The 12,492-nt window shown below is 50.9% G+C and overlaps 1 protein-coding gene across 1 annotated transcript in view; it reads right to left on the reverse strand.

Moving 5' to 3' along the window:
* TSPAN32 (tetraspanin 32) overlaps positions 1–12,492 on the reverse strand; it is a 128,810-nt gene that overhangs the window by 103,156 nt on the left and 13,162 nt on the right. The window contains exon 3 of the mRNA XM_075326991.1: positions 2,421–2,518. Coding sequence (XP_075183106.1) covers positions 2,421–2,518 — 98 coding nt within the window. The remainder of the gene's footprint in view (positions 1–2,420; positions 2,519–12,492) is intronic.

Raw genomic sequence — 12,492 nt, forward strand, 5'->3', positions numbered from 1 at the left:
ACATCATAGAATGGCAGGTGCACAGCTGAATAAAACATCTTTTTTAATTTCTTATCTCCATTGCATAGCTTGTAGATTTATAAATTATAATGTATGATTAGTTGAAGGAAGCACTACCAGAGCTCTACCTCTGGCGGAGTATACTTCTTGTCCCTTTTTTCCAAAAAACTCTCAAATACAATTCAATCGGACTGAGTCTTGAATACAAAATACGAAAAAAACCTCAGAATCTAATAAAACTTTTATCTTTATTGAAATTATTTATAATAATGTATTGAGACCCAGTGCTAGTGAACACAAATACAGGGGCAGTAGAGGGGAACGGAAAAAATTAATTTTTTTACGGGGTGCCTATGATACCCTAAGGGACCTTGCTCCTGCCTGACAACGGAGGGTATGACACCATAAATTTCTGGGCGCCCCCGTTCCACGTCGGCTGACCCTCTCTGTACCCTGTCACTTTAAGTGGATCAATAATAATTATGACTACCAAAAATGTCCCCCTTTTCCCCATACATTAACACCCCTTTTAAAAAAATACTAATGCTCCTTGCCCCCATACAATAATATTGCCCCCTTACAATAATACTAATGCCTTACAATAATAATACCCTAGTTTCCCCCATACAATAATAATAATGCCCCTTAAAGGGAATCTGTCACCAGGTTTTTAACACCTAATCTGAGAGCAGCATAACATAGAGGCAGAGACCCTGATTCCAGTGATGTGTCACTTACTGAGCTGCTTAGCGTAGTTTTGATATAATCACTGTGTAATTAGCAGGAGATTATCATTACAGGACTACTTGGTGTGCTTTCAGGTAGTCCAGCATATTCATGATCTTTGTATAACTGTTAGATCTGCAGTAGAGAAAACATTAATTTTATCAAAATGACAGCAACCAGCTCAGTAAGTGACACATCGCTGGAATCAGGATCTCTTTCTCTACATTATGAGGGAAAAAAAACCTTGTGACAGATTCCATCATTAATAAAAATCACACCTCACTTTACTCCCAGGGCAAGTGACGACATTCATCTTCTTTTCCCTGCAGCTTGCGGCCAAGCACAGGCTGCCCAATTATGTGACATCATAGTGCCCCCTGATATTCTCTGTGCACTCCCAAGCTCTCATAGGCTGCAGGCTTTAAGCAGCCTGTGATTTAAAAGGACTCCATTAACAGGTTTTTGCTCCCTCATCTGAGAGCAGCATAATGTAGGGGCAGAGACCCCTGACTCCAGTGATGTGTCACTTACTCAGCTGCTTGCTGGTATTTTGATAGCAATCAATGTCTTCTCTGCTGCAGATCTAGCAGTTATACTGAGCTCATGAATATGCTGGACTACCTCGTAGAACACCAAGTAGTCCTGTAATGGTAATCTCCTGCTAATTAAACTGTGATTTTATAAAAGCTACACTAAGCAGCCCAGTAAGTGACACATCACTGGAATCAGGGTCTCTGTTCCATCATCATGCTGCTCTCAAATTAGGTGGCAAAAACCTGGTGACAGAGTCCTTTTAACGCATCTGGTGATGGAGCAGGGAGGCAAGAGCTCTCTGCTCCACCACTGTGCTTAACTGTATTAGCGTCAAGAAACTGCTGATACGGTTAAAAGCACTGGCTTCCTGGGGATCCAAATGCGTTTCCTTTCCCTCCGGGCCTGGTCGTGAAGGCAGCCTCTGTGACCGCGATTGTGACACCCCTAGTTCTACAGAACAGACATCTACCAGTATATGATCCCTGTAGGGTGGTCTTTGTATAGGGATTTGTAGGGATTAGCAGCATTGTTGTCTGCTTCAGTGCCTGCTATACCCTCTCCAGTTGTTAACATGCTTTACCTGGGGTGGGGGTCCACTCATATATTTGGCCCTATTGAGCCGGACCCCTAGTTATGCTTCTGGTCAATACTTACATTTCAAAAGGAAGGAGGATTACAGTGTCATCCAGCAGGGGGCGATGTAGCTTTAACATTGTCATGTATTTCACAGCAGCAGATTATTATTAGGCGTTTATACATTATATTTATATACTATATTATGGGGAGAAAAACTTTGTATAGTATTTATCTTACATTTATTTTACATTTACTGTGTACGTGAATGCAGTCTATTGTTTTACAGTTATCAGCTGACAATTGTTTTCTCTCTTATGATATATAATTTAATTATTTATATATTATATATACTTTAAATATTATTTTATTTTTATATATATATATATATATATATATATATATATATACACGTGTTACATCCTCGAGTGACCATAACGCAGATGTAAGTGAGAGCAAGCAGTACTATTACCAATAGTTTCATATGTGTTACTTTGATAGGCTTCTTTACAGTTACAGTAAAGGGACATTTATTTTGCTGTGAATTCATCCTGTAACGAACCCATTCTCTAATATTTGACACTTACAGTTGCCATAAGGTGCTGTGATTCCCGTATGACCGCGAAGGTGCTGAGCAGGAGGGTAAGAATGAGGAGTCCACATACAAAGCCGCCATACAGAACCACTGCGGAGAGAAAAGCCCATTATTACAGAAATGTATTAGGTCCGTTCATATAGTTTATGCTCCCAGATTTAAGCGGGGTTTACATGCTGCATCATCGCTAGCATTGGATAGCGATGTCGAGCGCGATAGCACCCACCCACGTCGTACGTGCGATATTGTGTGATCGGTGCCGTAGCGAACATTATTGCTACGGCAGCATCACACGCACATACCTGTGCAGTGACGTCGCTGTGTCCACCAATCCGCCTCCCTTCTAAAGCGGGCTGTACACGCTGTGATCTCGCTAGCAAGATTGCAACTGATCGTACCCGCCCCCGTCGGTTGTGCGACACGGCAAATCGCTGCCTGTGACGAACAACCTCGCTTAACCCTGCACTTACCTGCCCTGCGACATCGCTCTGGCCGGCGATCCGCCTCCTTTCTAAGGCGGTGGTTCGTGCGTCGTCACAGCGACATCACTCAGCAGCCATCCAATAGAAGTGGAGGGGCGGAGATGTGCGGGACGTAACATGCCGCCCACTTCCTTCCTTCCTCATAGCCGGTGGAGGCAGGTAAGGAGATGTGCCTCGCTCCTGCGGTGTCACACATAGTGATGTGTGCTGCCGCAGGAACGAGGAACAACATCGCTAATGAGCAGAAATCGATTTTTTGATTCAGGACGACCTCTCCACGGCAAACGATTTTGGCCGCTTTTGCGATCGTTTAAGGTCGCTCATAAGTGTCTTGCGATATCATTAATGACGCCGGATGTGCGTCACAGACACCGTGACCCCGACGATAATTCATTAATCGCTTAAGGGGGCAGTTCGTGCGGTGTCACAGCGACGTCACACGGCAGCTGTCCAATAGCAGAGGAGGGGCGGAGATGAGCGGCCGCCCACCTCCTTCCTTCCTCATTGCTGGTGGACGCAGGTTGGAGATGTTCCTCGCTCCTGCGGTGTCACAGACAGCGATGTGTGCTGCCACAGGAACGAGGAACTACATCGCTAATAAACAGACAACGATATTTGATTTTAGGACGACCTCTCCAAAACCAACAATTTTTGCCTGTTTTGCTGTAACGGGGAGCCAGGGGCGCCTCTGGGCTTGTAGTCATGGCCCCTCCTGTCAGGCTTACCCCTGGCTTCGCCGTCACTATCGGGACGGGAGATGTCTTGGTGGGGCAGAGTGTGGTGGTGCAGATGTCGTCCGGCGTACAAATACTCTTCAGGCATGGTTCAATGCAAATAACAAACATGTTTTATTCTTCGCAAGTCTCCACACGTGGCAGTAACAAAACACAGTGCTGTGGCGCTTCCTTTAGCTGAGGGAAAGCCTGCCCTAGCGTCCCCTCAAGTGGGTGACTTGCCTGACTACTCCTCTTCGCCCGGCTCCCACTTCTGGCTACCCACAGCCCGGACCCACATCGGGACTGCTTCGCACTATGAGATTCCGCCCGCTCCTTTTCTCTCCGGCTTCCCTGTTCTTCCAGCTCCCTTCTTTCTTTCTTTCTTTCTGCCCACTCAGCTCCACACTCTGCCCCTGGCTGTTTCTTCTCTCCCGTCCCGGACACAACTCCCTTCAGCACACACTTCCTTTCCCCCTAAGCTGCCGGCTCCTCCTCCCTCCTCTACAGTTTCTATGGGGACAGCATTAACCACTTCAGAGAAAACCTGTGCTTCCTTGTAAGGGGTCTGCCCACCCCTTACATACCTCCCCTCTTTAAGCCTAAGCCTCCCGGCAAGGCACAAATCTAAAATCACATTTTAAAACTAAACAAAGTCATTTTAATGAAACTGCGAACATGTTCACCTGAGGGCACCCGCAAGGGCACACCAGTCCAGCGCCCGGAGTTCCTCCTGGAAGCTCCCGGTCTTAGTCGTGCCCGGAGGCCGTCGGCAGGCACTCCCGGTCTTAGTGGAGTTTCTGCCTTTAGGCTTTTGCAGCACTCCCAGTCTTAGACGTTAGCTGGCAGGAACACAACTCGGCAAAAATCTTCTTAACGACGCGGAGGGAGCCCCTGGCTCAGTCCAGCATCAGGCTCTCTTCCGGGCTCAGCAACTTGAACGGTTACAAACAACACACCTTCTTCCGGCTCAAAACAACGCCGGTGTTGAACAAAAACAGGCCCGCCATCTTCCGGTCTTGAAAAGTCACTCCGGATGATATGCACGTTGCCATTCGGCTCGTTGGGCCTGCACGTACTCCGACAGGGACTGTCCGGGCAACCGGCGCAGCCTCCGGAAGGGCTCATAGTTGGCGGGTTGCTCCAACGTCTCGGGTGGGAGAGTTCAGCTAGCACCGGTCTTTGCTGCGACCGCCGCCGGTATTGGCATTCCTCCCACTCAATTTCCTGTTGCCACTGTGCGGCCTCTTGTGTAGTGGGCCACTCCGGTCCTCCTGGCACAGCCGGTAGGTTAAGGGTGGGTCCTTCCGCAGCCGCAGTCTGCTTCGGGCGGCCTCTGCCCAGGCTAGTCGCTACTAGTGCGGCTACCGCAGCTTGCTGTTTTCCTGGAGTCTCCATCTTGTTCGGAGTCAGCGTTTCTGGTAATGGCGTCGGGGTCAGTGGAGATGCTGGAGGAAGTGGAGGCGGGCTTACTTTTCCCGCTCTTGGGTATACTCCACCCCCAGTCTCACACATCAGGTCGACCCCTACGCGGCGGTTCTTCTTTTTCTCTGGAACACCGCCCACTTCACATATCTTCCTTCGTGCCCTGGGACCGGCACCTCCCCTCTTTGGGCGGAGTACTCCGAACTTCTTTTTCGGCACCGTCCAGCCCCAGGCTCTTCTTTTGGCGCCAATTCTGCGCGCGCTTTCTGTGTCTTCACAGACAACGGCCATCTTGCCGCCATCTTGTGCCCGGTCCAACGCCTCAGGAACTGTTTCTTCTTCCCACCATGGGACTGGAAATCTTCGCTGAAAGTCCGGATCAGGGGCCCTTGGCCCCACTTGGTCTCCATCTTCTTGGAGCGGGTCCCCTTGCATACGATCCGGATCCTGCCGACTACGCCACATGTAACGGGGAGCCAGGGGCGCCTCTGGGCTTGTAGTCGTGGCCCCTTCTGTCAGGCTTACCCCTGGCTTCGCCGTCACTATCGGGACGGGAGATGTCTTGGTGGGGCAGAGTGTGGTGGTGCAGATGTCGTCCGGCGTACAAATACTCTTCAGGCATGGTTCAATGCAAATAACAAACATGTTTTATTCTACGCAAGTCTCCACACGTGGCAGTAACAAAACACAGTGCTGTGGCGCTTCCTTTAGCTGAGGGAAAGCCTGCCCTAGCGTCCCCTCAAGTGGGTGACTTGCCTGACTACTCCTCTTCGCCCGGCTCCCACTTCTGGCTACCCACAGCCCGGACCCACATCGGGACTGCTTCGCACTATGAGGTTCCGCCCGCTCCTTTTCTCTCCGGCTTCCCTGTTCTTCCAGCTCCCTTCTTTCTTTCTTTCTTTCTGCCCACTCAGCTCCACACTCTGCCCCTGGCTGTTTCTTCTCTCCCGTCCCGGACACAACTCCCTTCAGCACACACTTCCTTTCCCCCTAAGCTGCCAGCTCCTCCTCCCTCCTCTACAGTTTCTATTGGGACAGCATTAACCACTTCAGAGAAAACCTGTGCTTCCTTGTAAGGGGTCTGCCCACCCCTTACATTGCGATCGTGCAAGATCGCTCGTACGTGTCACATGCTGCGATGTTGCTAAGGACGCCGGATGTTTCGTCACTAACGATGTGACCCTGACGATAAATCATTAGCGATATCGCAGCGTGTAAAAGCACCCTTTAGGCTCTGTGCACACGCTGAGTATCTGCAGGAGATCCTTCTGTAGCAAAAACGCCGCTTAAAATACGCATTTTTTTGTGCGTTTTTACTTTTGATTTTTTCCCCCATTCATTAAAATGGGTGAAAAATGCTGCAAAATAAGATGCTGCAGATTGGAGATAACTCTCTGATGGTTAAAATCTACAAGGAAATAAATAAGCATAAATCTCATTCACTTTGATGGTACTGTAAAATGCTGCAAGCCTTAAAGGGTTATTCCCATCTCCAAAATCCTATCCCAATATGTAGTAGGTGTAATAATAAAATATTAGCAAATACCTACAATTAGAAATGTAGTCTAGTTCTCCTGATATAGCCATGTCTCTTACCTCATGTGCAGGGCATTGCGGATTAGGTATCCACGGTTACGACCACTTATCTAGTCACAGTTAAGGCCACGTCACGCTAGCAACATCGCTGCTAACGAACAACTTTTGTGACGTTGCTAGCGATGTTGCTGTGTGTGACATCCAGCAACAACCTGGCCCCTGCTGTGAGGTCGTTGGTTGTTGCTGAATGTCCTGGGCCATTTTTTAGTTGTTGCTCTCCCGCTGTGAAGCGCACATCGCTGTGTGTGACAGCGACAGAGCAACAACTGAATGTGCAGTCAGCAGGAGCCGGCTTCTGCGGACGCTGGTAACCAATGTAAATATCGGGCAACCAAGAAGCCCTTACCTTGGTTACCCGATATATACCTTCGTTACCAGCGTCCGCCGCTCTCACTGTCAGTGCCGGCTCCTGCTCCCTGCACATGTAGCTGGAGTACACATCGGGTAATTAACCCGATGTGTACTGTGGCTAGGAGTGCAGGGAGCCAGCGCTAAGCAGTGTGCGCTGGTAACCAATGTAAATATCGGGTAACCAAGAAGCCCTTACCTTGGTTACGCGATATTTACCTTCGTTACCAGCGTCCGCCGCTTTCACACTGTCAGTGCCGGCTCCCTGCTCTCTGCACACGTAGCCGGACTACACATTGGGTAATTAACCCGATGTGTACTGTGGCTAGGAGTGCAGGGAGCCAGCGCTAAGCGGTGTGCGCTGGTAATCAAGGTAAATATCGGGTTGGTTACCCGATATTTACCTTAGTTACCAAGCGCAGCATCGCTTCCACCCGTCGCTGCTGGCTGGGGGCTGGTCACTGGTGAGATCTGCCTGTGTGACAGCTCACCAGCAACCCGTGTAGTGACGCTCCAGCGATCCCTGCCAGGTCAGGTTGCTGGTGGGATCGCTGGAGAGTTGCTTAGTGTGACAGTACCTTTAGTCAGTTGCTAGTGGTTATAAGTTATAACCACTAGCTACTAACTAACTAATTTTGACTTTGTGCGTCATAACCATGGATACCTAAGCTACTGCAGTGCCCTGCACATGAGGTAAGAGACATGGCTATATCAGGAGAACGATAATACATTTCTAATTTGGGGTATTTGCTAATATTGTTATTATTGCACATACTACATATTGGGATAGGATCTTGGAGATGGGAATACCCCTTTAAGGGTCCATTTCATATTGGATGAATGAACGCTTACAAGATCGCTTGTTCCCAATCATTCGCCCACAAAACAACAAAATGCTAATACGTCAGCTAATTGAATCCTATAAGCCGGCATAAAAATAATTCAACTCCGCAGCACATTGTTGCGGCTAAAAGGTGATATGTTGCAAATAATATGCACGCTGTATAGCGACCATGAGACTATGCCGTTAACCGCTTCCCGCTGTTGCCCAGTTCCATTTTTCACGTTTGTTTTTTCTTCCCCTTTTTCCAAGAGCAATACATTTTTTTTTAAATTTTGGGAGAAGTATGGCAATTGAAAAAAAAAAATTGTAATTCTGATGTTCCAAATTTTTTTTCCTTACGGGTTGAACTATTTTATATTATTTTATATTTTCAGAATTTTATATTTTAATAGTTTTCATATTTCACATGTGTGGGGGATACCAAATACTTCCATTTATTTTTTAGATACCGTAAATTTTGTTAACCCTCTTTAGTTTTGTATTGTATTTTGTATTTGGAAGGTGCTTGAAACTTTTATTGTTTTTTTTTTTTACTTTTTAATATTTTTAGTATTGCAGGACACTTGATCGTGCATTTCTGTCCCCTTGAAAATCACATACGTTTATGAAAATCATAATCTTCTATCGAAAACCTCATTTTCATATCCTTATATAATCACATACGTGAAAAAATTGTACTGGTGTCATCCGTGTGTCCATTTTTACCATCAGTGTTTTTTTTTATATAGCTAAATAAATAAAATAAATGATAAAGCTTCTCCTATATTATTATTTATTATTATAGCACCATTTATTCCATGGCGCTTTACATGTGGAAAGGGGTGTACATAATAGGGACAAGTACAATAATCATAAACAATACAAGGCACAGACAGGTACAGGAGGAGAGAGGTCCCTGCCCGCGAGGGCTCACAGTCTACAAGGGATGGGTGAGGATACAGTAGGTTAGGGTAGAGCTTATTGTGCGGTGCTATATCAGACTGAGGGTCATTGTAGGTTGTAGGCTTGTCGGAAGATGTGGGTCTTCAGGTTCCTTTTGAAGCTTGTCAAGGTAGGCGAGAGTCTGATATGTTGTGGTAGAGCATTCCAGAGTATGGGGGATGCACGGGAGAAATCTTGGATGTGATGGTGGGAAGAGGAGATGAGAGGGGAGTAGAGAAGGAGAACTTGTGAGGATCGAAGGTTATGTGCAGGTAAGTGTCGCGGGCGGAGGAGGCGACGCTGCGCTCTCCCACTGCTCGGGTCCGGCTGCTGCTACTGCTGCTCGGTGGTGGCTCGAGCGGTGGGCAGGATCCCGGGGACTCGAGCGGCGTTCCTCGCCCGTCAGTGAAAAGGGGGTTGATTGTGGGGATTGGATATATTGTCCGTGACGCCACCCACGGTTGTGGTGATATTGGTGACACCACCGCTGCTCTAGACGGGGATCCCGGGAGCGGTGACAGGGAGCAGCTTTGATGGTAGTTCTCCCCTCCGTGGGTAGGGGGTTGGCTGTCCCGGGGCCCGGTGAGGGGGTAGGTAGGGATGGATGGCAGGTGGGTTGCGGGGTCTGGTGAGGTGCAGGGTCGCGGGGGCAGTGCTGTGCCGCACGGCACGGTGGTACTCACTCAGCCAATGATGAAGACACAGTTCTCGGTAAAATACACGGCTGGATGGACGGGTCCCACAGACGGCTGCGGTTGTTTCTCCCGGCAGGTTGATGGTGACTGCCTTTCCCTGCACCTAAGTACTTTAAACGGTTCCAATGGGTTCCCACCGGTAACCCGCTCCCCGGCTTGGATATGGGCCGGAGGAGCCCCTTTTGCCCGCAGGCGCTGGCCATGGGAAACGGTTGCCTTGGCGGTGGCGGTGTCTCCCTCTCCTGGTTGGACTGTTGCCTTCTGTCGGGACTTGGCTGCTGGGAAACCCAGGAGGTTCCCTTCGCTAACGGATTTAGCAATTTCACGGCGACTCCTAGCCTTGCCGGGGTCCGAAAAGCCCCTGTCAATGGTGCTGGCTTCTCCTTGTGTACTGGTCCGGTACCGCCGGGCCACCGCCCGTCCACGGTCCTTACGGTAAACTCCGATAGGCCACTTCTGCAGACGGTCACCACCGTCTGCCAACCTTGCTGCTCCGTCCGGGCCACACACCCGGACTCACTTCAGACTGCTCACTTGCTACTTTGCTTCCTTCCACTTTCACCTCTCCAACTAATCTGACTGTTTTCCTGCCTCCAGGACTGTGAACTCCTCGGTGGGTGGAGACCAACCGCCTGGCTCCACCCCCTGGTGTGGACATCAGCCCCTGGAGGAAGGCAACAAGGGTTTTGTGTCTGACTTCGGTGTGCCTGCTGGGAGTGTGGGGTGTGTTGATGTTGTTCTCTGTGGCCCCTGGCTTGTCTAGGCCGCCACATTCCCCCTTAGTTAAATGCAGACCGTCCGCGGGCTGCCCGTCCATCACCGGTTTTATTTTCACCAACTGAAAAATAGAAAAAACGGTAATACACAATACAATTATAATAACATCTTCCCACATCGGGAGGTACTCTTACTTAAACGTTACTAACGGTTACGGCTTCCGCTCTCTCCCACCCAAGCAACCTGGCCCTGATGCTGCCCCTAAGCAAACAGGCAGCACCCCTTGACCCCAGTCGTGCACAAGTTGCCCGAGCGGGTTCTGTCCTTTTCAGGGGACCCACGTCCATGGGGAACCCCTGAACCCCTCCAGAGGATTGCCACCGGTTCCGGTGGTGGCTGGGCCCCAGCCTGCTCCACTGTGGGCCCTTCCTCCAATCTGCCTCTCCGGAGGCAGTAACGGTAAAGCCAAAAACATTTTTATTTACAGGCCACAAGTTTGTGGTTTCCCTGCTAGTTCTCGGGCTGTTCATAAGGAGTTCCTTATGCAGTGGTTTATAAAGAGGGTCCCAACTGGGACCAGTTGCCGGCAACGACCGGTTTCAAATCAAGGTTGCAATCGGGTGACATTCTCGGTAATCATTCACTTATCATTCAAAACTTGCAAACAGTATTTTTAACACTGGTGGTCCCAACGGGGACAACTGCAACGGGACTCCGCTGCCATTACTGGTCGCTTTCATCATCCTCCGCTGGCCCTGGGTGGAAGAACACAGGCACCAGCCCCTCCAGCGCATAGCAGGCGCGACGAGGAAGGGCCGCCCGGTATCCGTTATTTCCGCTCCGGGGAATGTAAGTGGCCTCCATGCCATCCAGGGCGACGACTCCTTCGTCCTCTTCTGAAACAGGCTCTGTGTCAGGCCCGGAGTCACTGTCATCTGACCCTGCACCAGGCGGGTTGCCACCAACTGCCGCAGTCTCCGGGCTCGCCACTCTTTCGGCTACTGTTACGAGGGGACGTAAGCCAGACGGACCAGCATCAGCGGGGTGCACGGGCGGGGGAGTCGGAGGCAGCATGGGAGCCAGGGGTAGACCGGGTCCCTCAGCCGCAGTGGCCGGTCCCTCGGGGACACAGGGGCATGGGTCACTCACCAGCTCCTCCATCATGGCCTCCATTCCGTACACCCGGGCAACCGCGGCTACTGCTTCCACCTCCGCGGTCCACTGCTCCATCAGCAGACATCTCTGACTCCGGTAGCGTCGGCAGATCCCCGCCGTTCGGGCCCTGAGCCACGTCGCTGTTCCGGGCACCGGCTCGGTAGCCTCCGCATAGCTAGGCGGGGCAGACATCCTTTGCAGGGCTCAGCAAATCGCGGGGTCCCGGCGTCCCTGTTCGTATAGCTGCGAGCTACATGCGACCAGCCGCCATTTCGTCCCCCTTAGCCTCTTTCCGGCTCCTCCTCTACAGGGGCGGGATTTTGGCCTTCGCGCCTCCATTACTCGAGGAGACGCTGGAGCGGGAATTTTTCGCGCTCAAGATGGCGGCTTCTCAAATTTTTCGGCTGGACACCTCCGGCGGTCACAAGGCGCACCTCTACCAGACGGCAGAGCGGTAAGACCCTGTTCGTGACGCCAAGTTGTCGCGGGCGGAGGAGGCGATGCTGCGCTCTCCCACTGCTCAGGTCTGGCTTCTGCTGCTGCTGCTCGGTGGTGGCTCGAGCGGTGGGCTGGATCCCGGGGACTCGAGCGGCGTTCCTCGCCCGTGAGTGAAAAGGGGGTTGATTGTGGGGGTTGGATATATTGTCCGTGACGCCACCCACGGTTGTGGTGATATTGGTGACACCACCGCTGCTCTAGACGGGGATCCCGGGAGCGGTGACAGGGAGCAGCTTTGATGGTAGTTCTCCCCTCCGTGAGTAGGGGGTTGGTTGTCCCGGGGCCCGGTTAGGGGGTAGGTAGGGATGGATGGCAGGCGGGTTGCGGGGCCTGGTGAGGTGCAGGGTCGCGGGGGCAGCGCTGTGCCGCACGGCACGGTGGTACTCACTCAGCCAATGATGAAGACACAGTTCTCGGTAAAACACACAGCTGGATGGACGGGTCCCACAGACGGCTGTGGTTGTTTCTCCCGGCAGGTTGATGGTGACTGCCTTCCCCTGCACCTAAGTAGTTTAAACGGTTCCAATGGGTTCCCACCGGTAACCCGCTCCCCGGCTTGGATATGGGCTGGAGGAGCCCCTTTTGCCCGCAGGCGCTGGCCCTGGGAAACAGTTGCCTTGGCGGTGGCGGTGTCTCCCTCTCCTGGTCGGACTGTTGCCTTCTGTCGGGA

Source organism: Anomaloglossus baeobatrachus, chromosome 10, assembly GCF_048569485.1.
Source record: "Anomaloglossus baeobatrachus isolate aAnoBae1 chromosome 10, aAnoBae1.hap1, whole genome shotgun sequence".
In the NCBI taxonomy this organism is placed as follows: domain Eukaryota; kingdom Metazoa; phylum Chordata; class Amphibia; order Anura; family Aromobatidae; genus Anomaloglossus; species Anomaloglossus baeobatrachus.